The sequence below is a fragment of the Pelophylax lessonae genome (genome assembly GCF_965119305.1).
Source record: "Pelophylax lessonae genome assembly, chromosome: 3".
Lineage (NCBI taxonomy): Eukaryota > Metazoa > Chordata > Amphibia > Anura > Ranidae > Pelophylax > Pelophylax lessonae.
In genome coordinates, this window is record NC_138770.1 from 522,000,510 (window position 1) to 522,023,974 (window position 23,465).

Below are 23,465 nucleotides of genomic sequence, written 5' to 3' on the forward strand. Positions count from 1 at the left end.
CTGTCCCGCGGGTATTTTTAGTGAAAAAAACTTTCCGAGGGTGGAACTCCGCTTTAATATTGGTAATGTTTTTACAGGTTGTAAATCTTTTACAAGTGACCCTGTGGTGAGAGGATCACTTTAAAGGCCTGGCATTTCATATTTTCATTTTGGAGAAAAGTTGTCTTATAGGTGACCTAATTGACACGTTCAAATATACACCAATCAGCTATAAAATTATGACCACCCACCTAATACTGAGTATGGCCACCTTTTGCTAAAACAGCCCTGACCCATTGAGGCATGGACACCAAAGTAACATCCATATGAATGGCAGGACCCAAGGTTTCCCAGCAGAACATTGCCCAAAGCATCACACTGCCTATGCCAACTTGCCTTCTTATACCATATCCTGGTGCCATCTATTCCCCAGGTAAGTGACGCACACACACCCGGCCATCCATATGATGTAAAAGAAAACATGATCCATCAGACTAGGCCACCTTCTTCCATTGCTGCGTAGTCCAGTTCTGATGTTTATGTGACCATTGTAGAAGCTTTTGGCTGTGGACTTGGGTCACAATGGGCTTCACAGCCCCATACACAACAAACTGCGATGCCCATTTTTTCCAGCTTTCACCACATCAACTTCATGGATAACATTTTCACTTGCTGCCTAATATATCCCACAAATTTTCAGATGCCATTTTAACAAGATTTTCCCTTTACCTGTCAGTGGTCATAATGGTATGGCTAATCGGTGTATTAAAGGGTAGGTAAAAGATTTGAGAAATGTACTTGTATCAGTAGCACATGGGTAAGAATTCAATCCATTTAGAAAAAGGACCTTCAGAGCAACAGCAGTTAAAACTATTCACTAAAATAAAACTGCTAAGAAATGTGACCCCCAAAAAAAGATGTCAATCTCCAGGTTACCAACCGCGCTCTGTGGTTCCACCCATTGGTCCCTAAGTTACTACATGACACAGTAGTGACATAAGGGTCGGCAGGAGTAACCACTGAAAAATGACACTACTTGAAGTGTTTAGGGGTTTTTACATTCTTGTTCAAAATTTAGTAGAACATGTTACAATAGAATGTACTCGAAAAAAAAACTTCCCCTGAATTTTGGGGGGAGGCAACGAAAATGTAGATGTACATTGCTGAGACAGGGACGCAGCCCTTCTTATTATAGTATGAAACATGCATAACATAGTTAACATTAACAAGATGAAAAGAAGATGGTAACGAATAAAAAGGTATCTGGGTAAGCAAATAGATGTCTAAAGGTCTCGTTATTGAGTGTGGGCTAGGATCCTGAGAGATCATTGTGTATTATTGTGGGCTGAAGCTTAGGTGACGTATAGTTAGAAGGGGAATGTCCAATCAAAGCAAGGTAAGCAGATAGAAGGGTTAAGGCTGAGGAGGTTACATTCAGAAGAAAAGGGCAGAGGTAGGAGGGACAAAGAAAGAGATAAAAGAAGGAGGGTGTATGGCGGGGGAGGGAAGGAGAAAGGGTGGTATAGGGGGAGATGGGGTAAAAAGCAGAGTTGAGGGTTGACGGATGAAAGGGGGAGGAGGGGTATGATTGATTTCTGCATGTATATGAGGTTGACTGTAATATTTTTTAAGGTAGTAGCAGGATGCTGTCAAAATCAGAAGGAAGATAGTGGTCAACCCTTGGTTTCCAATGCTGTTAAAATTCATGGACCTTATCAAGGATAACTGGTTCTACTTTGGCATGTATCATTGCTCTAGTTGCTCTACTTTTGGTTTCCAAGACAGTGAGGTGAGGGGTTTTCCAGGCCTTCCCGATTTGTTTTGTGGCTGTGGTTACCGGGGGTTATATTTATCAGGAGGTTAAACATTTTCAGTTAGCCGTAAAAACATCATGATTGATTTGCTTATCCCTGTTATTGATGTGTTTTGGTTATTTTCTATCCTGGCTTAAATTATATGGTAATTTTTTATAACTAGTACATAAGACATGTTTTATGAACATACACAATACAAAAAATGTGAGTTAACAAAAAAACGTATACTTACTTGGCTGCAGTATATTGTACCCATCTAAGCAGGGCTTTCTTGGCACCTCCCTGAATTTTATTGACCACTTTGCGTTTGTTTGGGGGACTGGCTGTATCAGAGCCCACTAAACTGTCTACTGAAGATGTGCTACTAGACAGTGAATGAAGCTGTGGAAGATTGCTGGTTAATTCTTCGATCTATAAACAGCAAAACGAAAAAAAAAAAACATAATACATGAATATAGTCACTTAAATTTGAATGTGAACATAATGATAGTCAATGTGGTTGTCACAGTGAATGGACAACCTGGAGAGCACTTACAGTGGTGAATCAGTAGCCCCTAGAGCACTTTCTGACTGGCACCCCACTGAGTTCCCTACTTTTTAAATTTCATTAGAAAAAATTATTAATGGTGATTTTATACATACTGTATGTTTTAGTTACTATGGTTAGGACCTATTTTAAAAACAAATATATATATATATATATATATATATACATGTTTAGTCATGTAAATATGATAATATAAACATGATAAATACTGTATTTTTTCATTTTGTGTTTTAATTTAAAGCCAAATGTTAAAGTTTTTTTAAACTTTAGCATTGCATCTCTGTTGGTACAATACTTAAGGAAGTAAAGCAAACTCGAATGGGTTTATTTGTCAATGTTTTCACCCAAGAGTTACCCATTTTCTCCTAAGATTCCATTAAAAATGTGAATCTTGGGTGAAAGCTGTGTGAAATAATAAATAGACCCCTATAGAGTAATCACAACAGAGAATTATCCCTAATCAGACAACTCAGTGGGAGGTTTTGCAAGGATAATAGGAACTGCAGAGCAAGCACCATCTGCCATACCATCTCTTTAGCAACGTGTATCTAAACAAAAACTGTTTTTAGTTTTGGATGGAAGGGGGAATAGGGGAATTTTTTCCTCATTGGGGATATTTTCTCTCTGAAGACCTGGCAGGAAACATGAGGGGATATCTCCATAGTAGGAGAAATACCCTCTCAGATAGTTGTCACTGAAACAAATGCCCCTATTGTAAGGTTTCTTCACTAGTTTTGTTCTGGTGACAACTCCAAATTTCAGATTCTCCCTTACTGCCGGTTCACACTGATCCGACTTGTGAGACGACTTGGTTGCCTGACAAGTAGCTCCCAATGCTGTGCAATGGAACCGTTCTAATCAGAGCGACTCAAGTCGCTCCGACTTAGAAAAAGGTTCCTGCACTATTTTTTTCAGAGTGACTTGCATTGACTTCTATTATGAGAAGTCGTTGCAAGCCGCGCTGAAGTCGCGCTACATGGGCGACTTCATCAGTCGCCCAAAGTCGGGGCGACTTCGAGTCGGATTAGTGTGAACCGACTCTTAAAGTGATTGCAAAGTCTTGTTTTTCTATAAATAACAAACATGTTATTGTTACTTACCTGCTCTGTGCAGTTGGTTTTGCTCCAAGCAGCCCCAATCCTCCTCTTCTCGGGTTCCACTTTGCTGCTCCTTGCCTCTCCCTCCTATCAAGTGCCCCCACAGCAAGGAGCTTGGTATGGGGGCATCCGAAATGAGCTATAGCTCTATGTGTCTATTCAGACACCAAGCTGCCGTTCGGCCCTGTTCCCTCTCTCGCCTGATTGGCTAACTGACTTTGATTGACAGCCGCGGGGGCCAATGGCATCATGGCTGTGTCTCAGCCAATCAGGAGGGAGAGTCCCAGGTTGCCGAGGGACTCGTGGACATGGCTGGAGAGAGATGGGGCTCAGGTAAGTATTAGGGGGTGCTGGGGAGGCTGCTACAACCAGAATGCATTAAGATAAAAAACCTTCTGATTTTACAACTCCTTTAAAATGGTTGTAACCCTAACAAAAAAAAAAAACACATCCCTTTAGGGCAGGAGATATAGCACAGTGTTTTTCCCATGTCAATTGTCCCTTTCTATATTGTACAATACCTGAATGATCCTGCCTGTTCCTGTCTTCCTCACTTTTAACTGACCTTGTTTATCATGGCTGCTGATCTCTGATAGCATGGTCAGTATATGTGCCTCCATCATCCAGAGATCTCCTCAGCATCTCTGCATCTTCCTATGGTTCAGGAGGGGGGGTTCTCGCTCGCCCCCTCCCTTTCCTGTCCTTCTGGGCTGCATGCTTTGATAAGTGTATAGTATGGATTTTGGGGGGGACCGCATTTTTTTTAAATTTTGGTGTGCAGTTTCCCTCCAAATCCATACCAGACATAAGGGCCTGGTACAGATTTGGGGGCATACCACGTATTTTTGTTCACGATTGTCTTTTTTCTTTTGTGGGCGGTAATCCCACTGACAGCGGATGTCTCATCAGTTGTTAAGAACGAGGTGGTCAGGTTCCGGGCCCACTCCTCAGCAACCAGCTATACACGGTGTGTTAAAGAGGGAAAAAAATGCAAAACACAAAATGTATGCAATAATGCATCAAAAATGCGGGTTTAAAAAAATGCAAAAAGCACTGCAAAATGTGGCGGAAAAAAGCATCAAGCGCAGTCGCATATATGTGAATCAAGAGAGAAGGGCCATCTCCCTAATTTGTGATAATTCCACCATGACTTCTAAAAAATGTCTGGGTTGTATATAGACAACAATGAGATCCAAATGTCGCCTGGCTGACCTAGCTCAACAGCAGTGGGTTGGCAACTGAGGACCTGTCTTGTAGTACATCTAAACAGAGGGATAAAGACAGATTTACAGCATCTGTGCTAAATCCTTCCATTTAAAACCAGGCATACCTTATTCAATTAAAGAGAGGGATAAGAGTGCTGGCTGTAATCTATGTGTATATACATGGCAAATGTGTTAGCAGGTTCGTTGGATCTGTTCATTTACATTAGTGATTAAATGGTTGTAGTTGAAATTACTACAAGGTTGCCACTGTGCATGAAAAAAAAAATGCTAAACAGTTTAAACTGCCACAAAATAACCTACAAATGTCCTTCCGGTGGTGAAAAAAAATGATCAACTTTTTTTTACTTTCTGTTATAAAATATATCCAATAAAATCAATTTCTTCATACATTTAGGCCAAAATGTATTTTTCTACATGTCTTTGATAAAAAAAAAAAAATCCTAATAAGTTTATAGTAATTGGTTTGTGTGAAAGTTATAGCATCTACAAACTACGTACATATTGGAATTCATGCAGCTTTAAATGCGGCTCTGACTTTCTGACTGCCCATTACATTTCTAGTGTGACTGTGATAGTATGGCGGGCAATCAGAGATTAGCACTAACTGATACTGGCTGGGAGGGACACTAACTGAGTAACTGACACTATCTGAAGTCAATAGTGACACTAATACAGTGATAATACTGTACACTGTACTAATGGCACTGCCTAGGTGACAGGGGTGATCAGGAGGGCAATGCAATAGGTAACTGTGTGCTTAACAGAAGCAGCTAGATCTGTGGTGTGTGTTTACTAACACACACAGATCTCCATGCTGTGGTTGGCCACAGCCATTAGCAGGTTTACAGCCAAAGTCATTGGCTGCGAGCCTGCTGACAAACTTGTGCTGTGTCCAACCACAGCACAAGAAGTAGGAAGCGTGTGGGCACGCCTGTAAACAAGGAAGAACAACAAAGTCGCCGGCCAGCAGTATATGATAAAATGTTGTTCGGAAAGTGGTTAAATATGTTGGCAATGTGACACACATTGTTGTGCACGCAAATATGCATGCAATAACACATAGCAAAGCAATGCCCAAACGTTGTTGGTAAATTTTTTTTTTTTTTTATTTGATTGATCGTTTTGTGGACTGTCACTTTTAAATTTTTTTATGTTATCTTTTTTCACTGCCTGTTTTTTTTTCTTTGAAAAAAAAATGTAAAGAAAAGTAGCTAATGAGGGTCTGATTTTTAACACAAAAACTGTTATAGGGTAATTAGAAGGGACATTGTGACCCTCGGAAGCCTTTTATCCACTTAACGACCGCCTAAAGCAGAGTGTGGCAGGCAGCCGCTCCTGGGCAAAGCGACGTATATCTACGTCGCTCGCTCTCAAGAGGCTAGGGGGCGAGTGCGCACTGCTGGTGGCGTGCTCCCGCCCTTGTTTGTCAGCGGGCAAGCCGATGCGTGTGTCAGGCGGCTCCAATTGCCGCCTGACACCCGCGATTGTTCCCCGCTGAGAGAGAAGGACGGTTGGCTGTTGTAAACACACTCCCTCAAATGATCATAGAGATCATGTGATCCTTCTATATAGGATCACATGTCTCTATGGTCCTTTCAGAAGCCCATCCCCCAACAGTTAGAATCACTCCCCTAGGCTCACATTTAACCCCTTGATCACCTATAGTGTTAACCCCTTTCCTGCCAGTGTTATTAATACAGTAACAGTGCATATTTATAGCACTGATTACTGTAGTAATGTCACTGGTCCCCCCAAAAGTGTCAAAAATGTCAGTTAGGGGTCCGATCTGTCCAGCGCAATGTCACTGTCCCGCAAAAAATCACAGATCCCTGCCATTATTAGTAAAAAAAAAAAAAAAACAATAAAAATGACATAAATCTTTCCCGTAGTTAGTAGACGCAACAACTTTTGTGCAAACCAATCAAAATACGCTTATTGCAATTTTTTTTTTAATCAAAAATATGTAGCAGAAAACAAATTGGCCTAAAATGTTAAAAAATTTGGATTTTTTTTTTTTTTTTTTTGTTAGAATGTCATATAGCAGAATGTGAAAAATATTGTTTTGTTTTTTTTTTCAAAATTGTCGCTCTTTTTTTGTTTATAGTGCAAAAAATAAAAATCGCACAGGTGATCAAATACCACCACAAGAAAGCTCTATTTGTGGGAAAAAAAGGACATAAATTTTGTCTGGATACAGCGTTGCACGATTGCACAATTGTCTGTTAAAGTAACGCAGTGCCGAATCGCAAAATAGGGCCTAGTCATTAACCATTAATCCTTCCAGTCTTAAAGTGGTTAAAGCCCATTGCAAAGTTATAAACTGCTATAATTTCACATTTCCCAACACCTCCATTGCACTTAGCCAAATTCATCACAATTCTGCCTCTCCTTACACCCAAATTACAATTACCTGAAAATAAAGAATGATGGTCCATATCAAACCAAGCACAATGGTAGGTTTCCCATCAGCAATGTCAGTCGAGTTGATATTCACTAACTTAATCTGGAACAAAAAGACAACAACAGTGAATCATACCTGGATAGTATTTTCCAAATTATTTCTTTATATTATTTGTTTTACTTTGAATTTAATTATTCAAATTATTTTAGAAGATGCTAATTTCATACACTTCTCTCGAGCATGTCTATACAGTACACGGCATACAGAAAATGGATATATATTATACCCTATTGCCTGTAGGTGTTGCTGTTTGCTGCTATTCAGTGTGGAAATACAGACATGCTCATGAGGAAGGGAAACTAGGAAATAGGAAGGGGAACAGAAATTAGGGGGAAAAAAGAAAAAAAACGTAAGCAATGTAGATGCTGAAGGCACATACAGCCACCCGGCAAAATATCAACAGAAGTTGTAAAGGAAGCGTCACCTTAAAAAGGAAATCACTGTATAATAAACATAAGGGACTCAGTAATATAAAGCACTCAGCATGCTCAGCTGCACAGCCCATTAAAAGATCCTAAAATGTATTATCAAATTCAGTTGTTTATTACTTAAAAGTTACTAAAGTCTATTAAAACTACTAACCGGGGATCCTCTGTATACAGACTTGCATGTAAAGTAAAATGCACAGTATTAAAAAAAAAACTGTTGCAGTTATCAAGTCTATAAAGCCTCTACACCAAAGTTCCACTATTATTATGGCATACACATGGGCACACACGGGGGGAGATTTACTAAAACTGGTGCACACAAAATCTGGAGCAACTATGCATAGTAACCAAATCAGCTTCTAACTTCAGCTTGTTTAATTAAGCTGTGAAAATAAAACCTAGAAGCTGATGCACAGCTGCCCCAGACTCTGTGTGCACTCATTTTAGTAAATATCCCCAACTGATAGTGATGGCCATTTTTGCTTGTCTTCCATTTGGAGAAGGCCCAGTCACTGCCATATGTGTTATTACATCATTATACATAAACTAAGAAGTGCAAACTACTTCTTAATATAAATTTTTTATCACCCAACAGAGGCGTAATTAGAACCTTCAGGGCCCTGGTGCAAGAAACCATTAAGGGCCCCCCGGACCCCTGGCCGGGCCCTTCCCTTCAAGCCTGGGGATCTTCCCACTGATCCTGGGCCCCTTTACTCTCGTTGCAGGGCCCTTTATTACTTGCCCGCAGCGGTACCCTTTCACAAGTTCTGCAGTGGGCCCCCTTCCTGCCATCTTGGGGCCTCCCTACGGTGGTGGAATGCCAGGGCGTGTGACCTTTGTGATCCTGGAAGTTCACCCACTGGTGTCAGTAGTTTTTATTTTTTGGTACTTTAATTGTATTATTTTTCATCATTTTATTTAATTTTTTTACAATGTCACGGTCACGGACTATGACACTGTCCATTCAGAAAAGGAAGGAGCTGGTAAATTACATATTTACTGATCTCTGTCTGGTTCTCTACTGTGGCACATCCCCTGCAGCAGCCGGCAGGAGAGGGAAGGGAGCACAGTGTGGAAAAGGGGGGGGGCACCAAGGGAAGCACACAGAGGCCCTGAGAGAGCAGAACACAAGTGAACTGGATAGGAGGAGTGGCATACAGAGGAACTGATCTCCTCCATTTTCCTCCTGCAGCTACAGGAGAAAAAGGAGGACAGTGATTTCTCTACATGCTGCCCCCGCCGCCCCTCCTATCCAGGTGTACAGGGAAGCCACACAGACCCCCTGAAGCATGAGGCCCGGTTGCAATTGCAACCCCTGCAACCCCTGTAGTTACGCCCCTGTCACCCAACCTTCTGAGACAGGAAGAAGGGCAAACGTTTAATGCAAAACATGTAGGCCTCACTCAGAGCTGGTGTTGTGGTAATTATTACTGTAATGGTGCTGTAATCAATGGCACCACAAGGCACATGTGTTCTGGTGCAAAACAAAACACAGATGTAAACCATCTAAGCATTGTGGTTCACTGCATTCTAAAAAATGGTGCAGTAGTCCATTGAAAATAAAAGGGCCCAGTGCACATTATTGCACAAAATAGAAATGTGGGGAGGGACAGGCAATCTCCGACACTACCAGAAATGTGAAGGTACCGTATTTTTTTTTTATAAGTGACACAGTCATTTAATAGTAGTTTTCAAGAAAAAATAGATGTAACTTAATGGATTAGGGCTCCTCAATGTACTAAAATGGCGGTATCCCCATGTTCCATAAACCTCTTGCAAACAATTATAGGACTATGGCTGGCCATACACTATACAATTTTCCTTTAGATTTACCAAAACCATATAATAGAAGGTCAAACCTAAACAGTTTCCAATTTGTATGCAATCAGGCAGGCCCTTTCACTACATAGTTGAAAGTAAAGAAAGCTAAAGGAAATTGAATGAGAAATGTATATACGTATGGCCAGCCTCAGTGTTCCTTGTGTTAGGCAGTGATTTAAAGCCACAACACAATACCGCATACATAAAGGCAGTTTACTAACCATGTGTAATACCCCCACCTGCCTGCAATAACAATTACAATGACAGTCCTAGCAGCTGTGACCTAAGGCTGGCCGTACATTAATAGAATTTCTAATGAAAATGTTTGCTTTCAGAACGCTCATTTCATTTTTCTGATGATTATTGGGGTCAAATCAACTGTAGTTAAAAAAAAATTCAGAGGAGCAGAATAGAAAAAGTATGAAATGTGTTTTTTGTTTGAGAAAAAGTGTACATATTGTAATGAAACCTGCTGAATATTTCTGGGATTACATTTAAATAAAAGGGCTGAAATTTTAAGAACTTTCAAATGAAATTAGTTGACTCAGTAATGGTAAAGAAGAATGTTTTAGGAATGTTTTGAAAAGAGTTTTCATAAGAACACTTAAAACAAAATTCAACTAGTGTATGGCCAGCTTAAAGAGGGTTCTAAAGGCAGAAGATTTTCTATCTTAAAGCATTCTATGCATTAGGATAAAAAATCTTCTGTGTGCAGCAGTCCGCCTCAGCCCCCCTAATACTTACCTAAACCCCATCTCGATCCAGGATGGTGTACGAGAGCCTCAGCTTACTGGGGACTCTCCCTCCTGATTGGCTGAGATACAGCAGGGGGCGCCTTTAGCTCCTACTGCTGTCAATCAAAATCAGTGAGACATTTAGGAGAGAGAGGGGCTGGGGCCGAACCGCAGCTCCGTGTCTGAATGGACACAAAGAGCAGCAGCTTGGCTCGGTTGCCCCCATAACAAATCGCTTGCTGTGGGGGCACTCAGCAGGAGGGAGGGACCAGGAGAATCAGCGGGGAACCTGAGAAGAGGAGGATTGGATAAGTATGACATGTTTGTTTGTTTTTTAAGGAAAAAAGACTTTAATTAAACTTTAGGTCCGGTTCACATTTATGCGACGCGGGAAGGCTGTGAATCCGCAGCCTGTTCCCGCATCGCACACGCACCCCCGGCAGTTCACACTGCCATATGCGATACGCTGGGGTGTCAATGTAATCTTAACGACACCCCCAGTTTGATCGCATATCGCAGTGCGATCGTGCAGTTCGCACAGGATCGGATCGCACAAGTTTGAACCGCTGTGCGATCCGATCCTGATGCGGCTGCCAAAAAGGGTCCCTGTGCGTGTTTGCTGCGGCTGCGGTGCGAATTTAGCCATACAAAGTGTATGGCTAAACTCGCACCGCACAGCCGATCGCATGTAATGAAGGAGCAGTGTGCTCCGACATTACATGCGAACCCGGCACTCGCACAAGTGTGAACCGGGGCTTAAGGGTTGTGTGGGAACTTGCATGTCTATGGAGGGGAGAGTGGGGTGGACAATCAGGAAAATCTATCCTGGAAGATCGACTGTTCCCCAGAGCATGTGAGGCAAGAAGCACTAAATAGACAAATACAAACCGCCAGATTAGGAAAATGTTCTCTCACATCTCTTTAGGGATCTTTTTGCTGGCCATACATTCTGATTTTGTTTCAGTGCTGGCTGTTTGTATTTGTCTTCTCTTAGTGCTTCTTGCCTCACACGCTCTGGGGAACAGTCAATCTTCCAGGATGGATTTTCCTGATTTTTCACGCCACTCTCCCCTCCATAGACATGCAATTTCCTACACAACTCTTAGAGCCCATTTACACTGCCGGGACTTGTCAGGCGACTTGTCAGCCTGACAAGTGGCGGTCGGTCGCGGTCCATTGAGTAGTACAGGACCCGTTCTAATAGGAGCGACACAAGCCGCTCCGACTTAGAAAAAGGGTCCTGTACTACTTTGGGGCGACCTAGGAGCGACTTGCATTGACTTCCATTATGTGAAGTCCCTGCAAGTCGCGCCGAAGTCGCGGTGCACAGCGGTGCACGCGACTTCACAGGTCGCCCCCCGAAGTCGTCTCGCCTCAGTGTGAACCGGCTCTGAAAGTGATATTAAAGTCTCGTTTTTTTTTCCTTTAAAAAAAACAAACATGTCATACTTACCCGTTGGATTAGCAAAATTTATCATCAACCAGGTCTACCTCACCAAATTCAATTGAAATGGGTTGTCTAGGTAGCACTCCTACCACATATTATTGGGAACTATTGTTGCGCTCACAGATCATATCTGTAACAAATATGTAAGAAATGTTTGATCAATGTAAACTTAAGGCGGATCTTCACTCTCTATGCTCTTCCCCCTCTTGACCCCCCTCCCCTCCTCTACACAAATACGGTATGTTTTTTCTTATCCTAAAAGGGAGGGGGCAGGGTATAGCGGCGTGTCACTGTGAGGTCCCCACCGGTTGAACCTGGAAGAGCTAGCAGGCCTCACATGACATCACAAGTAAGATGGCGGCCCAGGACCGAGCAATGTCTGTTGACAGAAAGCTGTCAGAAGGACAACACTGGATCTGGTGGCTGGGTAAGTATCCGAACTGTGCCTACAACACTGCCCAGTAAGCAGGGGTATAGAAAAAATGGGAGGGTAAGCTGAAGATCCTATTTAAATTCTGCTGTGCAGGGGCTTGAGGGAATGTGATACACAAGTATTGTATATTTCAGACAGTTATACTAAAAATATTTTAAATGACTTCTAATTTTTGGGGGGATATATAATAATATATTTGGACCAGTTAGTGCTCCTTTAATGGTCAGTTCTCCCACAACTGATAATTTACCATTTGTCAGATGGGGAGAGTTAAACACCTAACCTTTTCTTATACCTTTCAGAAACTCTAGTTGTGAGACCTTTTGCTTGGGTTCCTGGGTCTGCACACCTACTGCAGCCATTAAAAGGGAGCCCAACTCTTTCTAAAGCAAATTTTCTGAGCATCAATTTCGGAGATATGGAAATAAGGAGAGGTTAAAACCCCTCCCAGTTGATATTTTGCTGGCTGAGCTCACATGGGATGATTTATTTTTACTTTTTGTTCTGGGTGCAAATGATAAATTGTGGACACTTGGACATTTTGGACAGTGGTTACCAGAACAAATAGAGAGGGTGAATTTATCTAGCAGGGACACAGACAGAAATAAAACCTAATCCTTCTCTACATCCAAACCTAAACCTAAAGAAAAGCTTTAAACTCAGCAATATTTGTTCACAGAACACTGTGATATGAATTGGGTCTGAAAGGCTGCCAGGGGCTGCATGCACATATACTGATATCATGTATATATTTAGTATAAATGTAGGCAAAACTATGTTTTTGTATTATGGTCATTCTGATATTGTGAGCGATGAAGAAAAATGTATTAATTGTATACCTTGTGGAACTATTACACACAAATGGGGATAAGGCTATGTGGAATACCTTCAAGCTGACCTGAGCACCTAAGATTTTAAATTTCTGTTCATTAAAAAAAAATGGTAAAATGCAATATTCTGAATTTAAAAGACCTTTAGAGTTCATATAGAGAATCCTCTCTGTAAACACAATGGTTGGGTAAGAAAATGTTCTTATAGCTTAGAGTGTCTTTGCGTTACAAAGAACTCATCAATCTTTCAATAGATTCAATCAGTACGGCTAGATTGGATTTTTCACCAGAATAAATCTCCATGCTTGGGGCGACATGTCAATATTCCACCTGTTTAAATCCCTGTGTCTGAAATGAAATGTCAGTCTTCCACTGAATCTAAAAAGATATATTCAAGGTCTTTTGACTATTTATTGAACAAAATACAGTAACAACGTACAGTTCTGTAGCTATAATACAGCCCCATGGTATTGCAAGTTCTTGTGATAATGGGACACAAATTGAACACAATGAGGTTGTAAGAAAAGCACACTAGAAAGAAAATGGTTAGTTTACCATAGCAACCAATCAGATTCCTGGATTAATTTTTAAGCCATGAATTGGAGAAAGGACAGTGAACAGCTGATTGATTTTTGTGTTGTATCTATACTTTATATATAGGCTCTTATAGGGAAGATGTATGGGAATGGAAAGATTGAATTGCATTGACTCATCCTACAAGAAAGGTCAAGGTCACACAATATAACGATGTATGCAAAAATCATATAACCAGTCAAGAATAGCATGCAATTTAGTAAGAAAACATACCCTTCTGCCTTCCAGAAACTTTAGTGCTGCACCAATGTTGGCTACCCAGTGAATGCGCTTCAATTGCCTTCCTTGTTCACATGGCTGCAGGAAGTATTAAAAAAAAAATCAGCCTGATATTATACAATTGCAAATTTAAAGTTAAAATAATAATAAAGGTTTAGGATGTGCAAATTGTTATGTTTTTGATTTTAGTCTTTTTTGGCCTTCTTGGGGATGCTGTTGCTAGTTTTGAAGATAACAATACTTTCGTTTTTTTGCATTGGATGTCTGCCGATGACTACCTTCACAATGGTTAGCTGGCCTTTAATTGTATTTCCAGCAAAAAACATTATAAGCTGTCAAGAGATGATGGCTAGCTATGTAGGTATAACTTGTTTGCCATACAATCACTGGTGCAAAAAATCATTTTACAAACAAGTCTGAATTAAGTACATTTGCAATTTTGTGCCTGTGCAGAGGGAGGGAGAGGCACTGGAGGCAAATACCTGTCACTAGGAAAATAATGGTGACAAGCTGGGATAATCCATCCCACCTTCATTTTAGACCTCGGAACAGCCTTCACTAGACTTGTGAAGGTGCCTACAAACATAAAAAACATTCCTGATCCAACACTAAATGGCCAAATCAGGTCACATGTAGGTGTCTGCATTCCAATTACAGCTCCAGTGTAGACAGGTATCCTTTAAACATTAAGCCCCCATTCACATCGGGTGATTTGACATGCGATACGACATGTCAATTTGTATGCCAAATCAGTGCCTATTGCCGGCAAGGACACTAATCCAAAAGTAGGTCCTGCACTACTTTTGGTGAATTTGGGGGCGATTTCAATAGATATCTGTGCATGAACCTGCACAGATGTCTCTCAAATCGCCTTTGAAGTTGGTCTGAAACACCGGTTTGACGATTTCAAACCCGCCCTAAGTATGAACGTGGGCTAAGAGCACCTTTGTAATGAAAACATGTCTTCTCACACAAAGTTGATCATATGGCAACAGCCAAAATCATTTCTATTTAAGGCTGGCCATACACAGAGCAAATTTCTTTCCTGCAGGAAATAGCTAGCGATAATCACAGGTAAAACCTGGCATGCTGGTTGTACCCAAGTTGCTTGATCGATCAACTTGTTACATTAAGCCTGCCCACAGAGGCGTAACTAGAACCTTCAGGGCCCCAGTGCAAGAAACTATGAAGGGCCCCCCTTCCTGCCATCTTGGTGCTTCCCCACGGTGCCACGGTGGTGGAATGCCAGGGCCCGGTTGCAAGTGTGGCCTTTGCGATCCTGGAAGTTCACCCTCTGGTGTCAGTAGTTTTTATTTTTTGGTATTTTAATTGTATTATTAAAAATTTTATCATTTTATTTTATTTTTTTACAATGTCACTGACTATGACTCTGTCCATTCAGAAAAGGGAGGAGCTGGAAAATTACATATTTACCGTCCCCTTCCTGGTTCTCTATTGTGAAACATCCCCTGCAGCAGCCGGCAGGAGAGGGGAGGGAGCACAGTGGGGGGGGGGGGGGCAGCACAGTAGGGGGGAGGACCAGGGGGGAGCACGCAGGGGCCCAGAGACAGCAGAACACAAGTGAACTAGATAGGAGGAGTGGCGGGGGCACCATACAGCGGAACCAATATTCTCCATTTTCCTCCTGCAGCTACAGGAGGAAAAAGGAGGACAGTGATTTCTCTGCCCCCGCCGCCCCTCCTATCCAGGTGTACAGGGGAGCCGCACAGGCCCCCTGGAGCATGGGGCCCAGTTGCAACTGCAACCCCTGCAACCCCTGTAGTTACGTCCCTGCCTGCCCATACACCGTTTGAGTCTCAGCCGGTTCAGCAGGAACCAGATGAGATTTGAACCGTGTATGGCCTGCCTTACACATACCTTCAATAAAATGTCTATAAACATGTATAAAAGGAAAATAAATGCCTCAAGGTATAGAGGGAATGTTTTGTGCAGTTCAAAATGTAGGCACCTGTGACTTTACTTTATCTGGGCATGCTCCAGCTTCACTTTGTATGCCAAAGCTAACTAGTCTAGACAGCATATATATATATCTAAGATGAGTTTGATGTCTTTAAAAAAATACATTATGTGCAGAAAGGAAAGTGTCTGCAAATGCCTTTGGAGTAAAACTCCCAAAAGACTGCGGGAGAAAGGAAAAAGGGAAAAGTGTTGTATTTGCAAACTTGTTTAATTTTCCTGACCATAATAAAGTAGTTATGTTAAACCACCAGTTCTCAGGTTAGGTTCACACTGATGCAGTGTGAGTTTATTCTGTTTTGCTGTGTGATTTGATCAATGCAAGTTGATGCAGTTCAGAGGGAATTTCAATTCGTTTTGCATTAAATTTGGATACATCTGCGATTCTCTCTCTCTCGTACCAGAATCATGTTATCTTAGGACAGATAAGTGTTTTGCATGCAGTTACTATTCATGTCTATGGAGGTAAAAATTGCACTGCACAGCTCTAAACTTGCACAGGACTGTTCTCAAAATCACATCAGAATCACACGGCATATATGTGAATGGCCTCCATAGGAATTCAAGTTATTTCAATTGTCATGCAATTCCATGTGTTTCGGAAAACACATCAGAAATGGCAGCAGTGTGAACCAGGGATTAATCTAAATCTAAACCCTTCAATTAGATACATTTAAATAATAGTAATTATATTATGAAATATTTTCAAATCAAATTAAACAAAATCAAGTTAGAATCTGAAAAGGTCTTTTGAACACTTTCTATGTTACCTACCAGTTTTTGTCCAGACAACACTTCTAATAATGCAAGTAACTTTGTTCCATCTTTTATGTCTTCGAAAAGATCATTTATTACAAACGGGGGATTTCTCTATAAAAGAGAAAAACAAGACAACGGTCAGCTTAATGCAGTGCAATTAGGTATCAGCTTACAACAATTTTGAATATATTTATTTATTACAAGTATTTACTATATATAATCTCTGCAATTTACACAGCACTTTACACAGTGGATTCATATAAGCCCCTGTCCTCGTGGAGCTTAAGGCTAAGGTCGCTATCATACATGCATACATACAAGAACACACAATTTGGAAAGGAGCCACCTAACCTGCCAGCACGTCTTTGTCATGTGGAAAGAAAGAGCCTTAAGTGTTCCCTTCACTGGAACTAAGGGGCTAAGACCCTTGCTTTATGCACTGGTCCAATCATTTGCTTCAGGGGGGTTATGGTGTTGGGTTGTTTTTCAGGGGTTTGGTTTGGCCCCTTAGTTCCATTGAAAGGAATTTTTAAGGCGCCAGCATACCAAGATATTTTGGACAATTTCATGCTCCCAACTTTGTGGGAACACTTTGGGGATGACCCCTTTCTGTTCCAACATAACTGTGCACCAGTGCACAAAACAAGGTCTAATTAGAGAGGAATGAGGGAGTTTGGGGTGGAGGAACCTGACTAGCCTGTGTGGAAAGAAAGAACCTTAAATGTTTCCTTCACTGGAACTAAGGGGCTAAGCCCCTTGCTTTATGCATTGGTCCAAATGATTTGATTGAGGAGTGCTTATGATGTTGGGTTGTTTTTCAGGGGTTGGGTTTGGTCCCTTAGTTCCAGTGAAGGGAACTCTTTTTTTTTGTTTAATTTCTTTTTATTGAAGTTTAAAAGAGCAAAAACAGAACACATACATCACAATCCGACATAGTATAAAACAAGAAACAAGTGAATCAAAACAATGAAGGTACAAGTACTCAAGTTAAGCTATGCAGTGCCATTCGCAGAACAGAGGTTTCTGCTGCCGTATCCAGCATGGCACATATAAACAAAAAAGAGTATATCTACCAAACATTATGCTTCAAAATAAAATCAATTTCGGGAAGAACAAAGATAAACAAGGGGGTATAGAGAAGAAAAAGAAGGGTAGAAACATCAAGGAAAAGAAGGGACAGAAGGGGGGAGAGGGGGAGGGGGGTAAGCCACGGGCAACATGTATTCCACAAAAAACATCAAGTAGTCAAGTTTATACTAGCAATGCGGGGTATCAGCGGGAGCGCCTTCAGTGAGTAGAGTAACATAGGCGTAGGGTGGATTTAAAAGCTGACCAAGGGTACCAGGTAGAGTGAAAGCGGTCTAACTTGTCACGGGATATGAAGGTAAGTTCTTCCAGTTGGTATGTCATATCCATTTTCTGCAGCCATTGACGTACGTTGGGAATGGCGGGCTTGCCCCAATAGGTGGGTATCAGAGCTTTAGCGGCGTTGAGGAGATGAGGTATAATTGAGCGTTTGTACCTAGACAGTGGCGTGGTAGTTCCATGCAGTAGAACAACCCATGGGTCAAATGGGATAGTTTCATCTGTGATTAGTTGAATAAGTCAGAGAATTTCCAACCAGAATGGCTGTATCGCAGGGCAATGCCTCCCGATGTGTGCATGTGAAGCTGGATCTACGCAACTCCTCCAACATAACGGGGAGATGGCCGGAGATATGTTGTGCAATTTCCGTGGGGTAAAATACCATCTGGATAGCAACTTGTAGTTGGATTCAGCAACCCTGGTCGAAATAGAGGAAACATGTGCCAATGCAAGAACTTTGTCCTTTCGAGCATCCGAGATCTTAGAGCCAATATCCAACTCCCATTTATGGATAAAGTCCGGGTAAGGTTGACCTTGCAGGGAAATAAGTGCCTTGTAGAACTGTGAAGTAGAGTGAAGAGGGGGGTCACGGGGGTAGAGTATGGCTTCAATTGGATTTAGATCCTTGGAATCTTGCAAGGGAAAAGGAAGGGAACAAAGAAACGTGTTCAATTGCCTGTGTCTCCAGCGATCCATAACCGTGGCAGGTCTTGAGCCCAAGATGAGGTGTAAAGGTTTCAAAACGTTAGATAGGACCACATGGTGTAACAAGAGCGGAGTCTTAGGAGACCAACGTTTAAAACCAGCATCCATTGAACCAGGGGTGAAGTAATTGTGGTTTAGTAAAGGCATGAGAGGAGAGTTGAAGTTCCAAGAAAACTTTTTGTGGAGTTTGTGCTATACGGATAAAGTAGAGGAGGTCAGAGGAGAGGTGGTTGGGGAAAGAGCCCTAGCAGAGCTAGGGATCCAGGGAACTACGAAGGGAACTCTTAAGGTGTCAGCATACCAAGATATTTTGGAAAATTTCATGCTCCTAACTTTGTGAGAACACTTTGGGGATGACCCCTTTCTGTTCCAACTTGACTGCACACCAGTGCACAAAGCAAGGGCTAAAAAGACAGGAATGAGGGAGTTTGGGGTGGAGGAACTTGACTAGCCTGTGTGGAAAGAAAGAGCCGTAAGTGTTCCCTTCACTGGAACTAAGGAGCTAAGCCCCTTGCTTTATGCACTGGTCCAAATCATTTGGTTGAGGGGGGTTATGGTGTTGGGTTGTTTTTCAGGGGTTGGGTTTGGCTCCTTAGTTCCAGTGAAGAGAACTCTTAAGGCATCAGCATACCAAGACATTTTGCACAATTTCATGCTCCCAACTTTGTGGGAACACTTTGAGGATGACCCCTTTCTGTTCCACCTTGACTGCGCACCAGTGCACAAAGCAAGGTCTAAAAAGACAGAAATGAGGGAGTTTGAGGTGGAGGAACTTGACTAGCCTGCACACAGTTCTGACCCCAACCTGATAGAACACCTTTGGATGAATTCGATTGGAGACTGCGAGCCAGGCCTTTTTGTCCAATATCAGTGCCTGACATCACAGATGCGCTTCTGGAAGAATGGTCAAACATTCCCATAGACACACTCCTAAACTTGTGGACAGCCTTCCCAAAATAATTGAAGCTGTTATAGCTGCAAAGGGTGGACCAACTCAATATTGAACCCTACGGACTAAGACTGCAATGTTTATAAAGTTCATGTGCGTGTAGAGACAGGCGTCCCAATACTTTTGACAATATAATGTATGTATACAGCATTATATATATAGCATTTTTGTATTTTAAAGCTTAATTTAGCCTCAGGACAGACTACCTAAAAAATACTATCTGTTTTAAATACATTTTAGATGTTGTAGGGTTAGCTTTTTTATTTTTTATTTTTTTAATATATAGAATATATAGCTTAATTGATTCATCATGCATACCTTTTATGTTACATGGCTTATGATATAAAACTGTTTTTATATTATATATAGCTATATTAATTTTTAAATTTGATTTAATACTGGATACATTTTTATCTATTACTGTTCATCTATCATAATATTTTATTAATTTTTGCCCTGTATTACTATTTTTATTATTGTCTATATTTCTCCAGAAACTTGTCATCTTTTCTTAGTCAACAAATATTTTATAGAAATAGATGGTGTAGCGCTTAAAAAATGTTAAATTAAAATGAACACCACAGTCCATGTAAAAATATCAATAATTGGAAGGAAAGTCCATGTCAGAAAGACGTGCTCCCAAAGGTGTAGCCAATCACTTCACACTCCAACAATTCTGTGCAGAGAGACCACCACCAAGAGAAAAGATGGCCCCTTACCGCAATGAATGGATCCCCACTACAGAGATCAGATCCAGCTCTATTCGTACGTCTATATGACCATATCAGACCGTGCCCGGCTCTTAGTGACATCCACATCAACTCCAATGGTTACAGACACAGGTATGGATGCATATGTGAAGAAAAGGGGACAACTCCCATAGTGAAGTACAGTAACAAGTGTGTTTATTAAATGCACTGGCATAAAATTGGCAACTCACATTTAGCAGCAGATATTATGGCATGTCTCTCTCATGTATCGCCTTTCGGGTCCGGTTCCCAACCAAGAAAATGGCCGCCGCGTCCCTCGTGTGTCCCAGCGTGGCGTGCCACAAGCTCCTCCTACGCGTTTCGTCGATAGATGACGTCGTCAGGGGGTGTGGCCTGCGGTAAACCAATCACTTTTATACGCCGGACGGGACGGAAGAGGCGGAACTTTGCATAACCACCCAAAACCGGAAGTCGGGTATATGCGCTCCAACAACCGGAACTTTCGGGTCAGAGTACTATAATTCTCCATCCTGGCGCCCAGCGCTTGCACTCCAGCTCCCTGGAAACATGCGCTTCAGCAGTCGGAACCAGGAAGTTCAACCCTCAATAATCCATACCAGATGTCAATCTAATGACACTCCGAACACAGATCAGAATGTGTGGATTGCGGATTGCGATATATATAAGCACTCAATCTAATAATAATGGGGATGCCATGAAATCACATAATAACGTGACATGGCCAAATCCCCAATTCTGGGCAACATTGATACTAATGGGAATGGATGCTTGACTCTTGGCTTCCAAAATACCAATGGTCCCCATACTTAGTAGCCAAATAGTGCTATAACGCACAAAAACAGCGCCACCATAATGGATCCACCAGGGTGCGCAGTGCCATTAACCGGTCACGGAAACAGACCCCAAAGGCCACATACTAAATACAGTGCCATCAATAAAAACAAAAATCAAAAGTACAATAAAAATACATAAATAAAAACAACAAGAAGAATATAAAAATTCTATGGGCATCTTTTACTAAGACAATAAATATACCCCAAATTAATAAATATTCTTAGAATTGGGACAAACGATCTGACCATGGGACATCGAGAGGACACATCACCTATGCATTATTGATGAACGCATCGATGTCCCAATCGATGTTTAACCCATGGGGGGCATACGTTTTCAATCGATAAATCCAGCTGGTTTCCAACTGGGAAACACCTCTAGTACGATTGGCACCCCTCCAGCTGCCAGAAAATTTGTCAATTCCCAAAAACACAGTGCCTTTAGGGTCTCCCCCATGGCAAAGATCATAATGACGCGAGACACTGTGCTTTGGGAATTTCTTAATAATATTTGCCACGTGCTCCTGCAGGCGCACATGCAGCATACGAATCGTACGGCCCACATATTCGCGGCCACATGGGCAGCGCAACAAGTAGACCACATGTCGCGTGGTGCAAGTTATGAACGGCTCAATTTTAATATCTAATTGGGTGGAATTGGAGAAGAACGACTCAACCCTTCTTGTCCTACAGGCATTGATTTTGCAAACGGCACAACGTCTGCAGGGGTAAAACCCCCCTCTCTGCTGGAAGAATGAAACAGTTTTGGGCGGATCTATGATGTTGGGAGCCACCTGCAACCGTAAAGGGGGAACACCCCTAAAAATGATCTTAGGGGCTTCCGGCAATACAGATCCCAATATACTGTCATTCCTTAAAACATGCCAATGCCTACGGATGATCTTTTTGACCGAGAAGTGCTGGATAGAATAGGAGGAAAAAAAGGCATATTGAAAATCCTCATTCGCATCTCGCACCCTCGGTTGCAACAGATCCTCCCTGTTACGGTCATCTGCCTGTACAAGAGCTCTCTCAAGGTCCTCTTCCTTGTACCCTTTTTCCAAAAACTTGGATTTCAGGGTATCCGCCTCCCGCAGAAAGTCAGACCTATTAGAGCAATTTCTCTTCAATCTGAGAAATTGACTGACAGGAACGGACCTAAGCCACGACACATGGTGGCAACTGGATGTGTCAATAAATCCGTTCCTGTCAGTCTCTTTGAAAAAGGTAGAGGTCTCTAAGACATTACCCGCAACCCTAATCCTGAGATCCAAAAAATGGATCTCAGAACTGCTAGATTCATGGGTAAGTATGATACCTCTATCGTTGGCATTGAGCTCCGAGATAAATACATTCAGGGATTCAAAGTCACCATCCCACAGGAGGAGGATGTCATCGATGTACCTCCGCCAGAGGACAACCTCCGGTCTTGGAACGTCACCGATGACATCATCCTCCCACTTGGCCATGAACAAATTGGCCATACTTGGCGCAAATTTCGCGCCCATGGCCACACCCTTGTTCTGTCTGTAGAAGGTGCCCCCAAACCAGAAGAAGTTATGGGCCATGGCATAGTCAAGGAGGGCCAGAATGTATTGACTCTGAAAGTTCAGCATACTACTTTGTCCCAAAAAGTGCTCAACAGCATCTCTCCCATGCCGATGCGAAATCACCGTATACAGTGACGAGACATCGGCAGTAGCTAAAATATAGCTATCCTTCCACTCTATGTCCTTAAGAATATTGATTACCTGCATAGAGTCTCTTAGGAAGGAGGGTGTTTTCATCACCAGTGGCTGTAAAAAGAAATCGATGTATTTCCCCACCCGGGAGGTAACCGAATCAATGCCACTAATGATTGGCCTCCCGGGTGGGTTCACCGCATCCTTATGCACCTTGGGTAAGTAGTACATGATGGGTACCCTAGGAGCAGAAGGCACCAAAAATGACTTTTCTTTCTTGGTTAGGAGTTTTCTTTCAAATCCCTCTTCCACTAGTGCAATAAGCTCCTTTTTATACGCCACAGTTGGATTACCCCTGAGGGGGATATAGGTTTCCCTATCGGATAGCAACCTCTCCATTTCCTTATTGTAGGCCGAGGTGTCCAAAATAACTATCCCCCCCCCCCTTGTCTGCTGGCCTCACAATAATGTCCTCCCGTTTTTTTAAAGAACACATTCCTCGTCTAAACATACTGGTCTGATGCACCTTTTTAAGACTAAGGTTGTCCAAATCCTTGGCAACCAAATCCCGAAACACCGTCAGGGAAGGAGCCAGGGAACCAGGAGGATTAAAGAGCGAGGCGTTTGCAAACGGTGTAGCTTTTACTCCCATAACATATTCTGATCTGGGAGCAATTGGGTTCCCCATGAAATGCCTCTTTATGCTCATCTTCCGCACATATTTGTGTAGGTCGATGAACGTGTCAAACTTGTTCAAAGGCTTAGGGGGGGCATATTTCAGGCCATGATTAAGCACATACTTCTCCTCTATAGAGAGGGGAGCCGTGCTTAAAT

General features: G+C 42.0%; 1 protein-coding gene across 2 annotated transcripts in view; it reads right to left on the reverse strand.

The window, feature by feature from the left end:
* Positions 1-23,465, reverse strand: part of SYNE1 (spectrin repeat containing nuclear envelope protein 1) — a 645,053-nt gene that overhangs the window by 465,298 nt on the left and 156,290 nt on the right. The window contains exons 3-7 of one of the 2 annotated variants that reach the window (XM_082249740.1): positions 16,382-16,477; positions 13,625-13,708; positions 7,707-7,727; positions 7,074-7,166; positions 2,026-2,204 (exon numbers count right to left, since the gene is read on the reverse strand). In XM_082249740.1, the coding sequence (XP_082105866.1) occupies positions 2,026-2,204; positions 7,074-7,166; positions 7,707-7,727; positions 13,625-13,708; positions 16,382-16,477 (473 nt within the window). The remainder of the gene's footprint in view (positions 1-2,025; positions 2,205-7,073; positions 7,167-7,706; positions 7,728-13,624; positions 13,709-16,381; positions 16,478-23,465) is intronic. The other variant, XM_082249741.1, reaches the window with a different exon arrangement.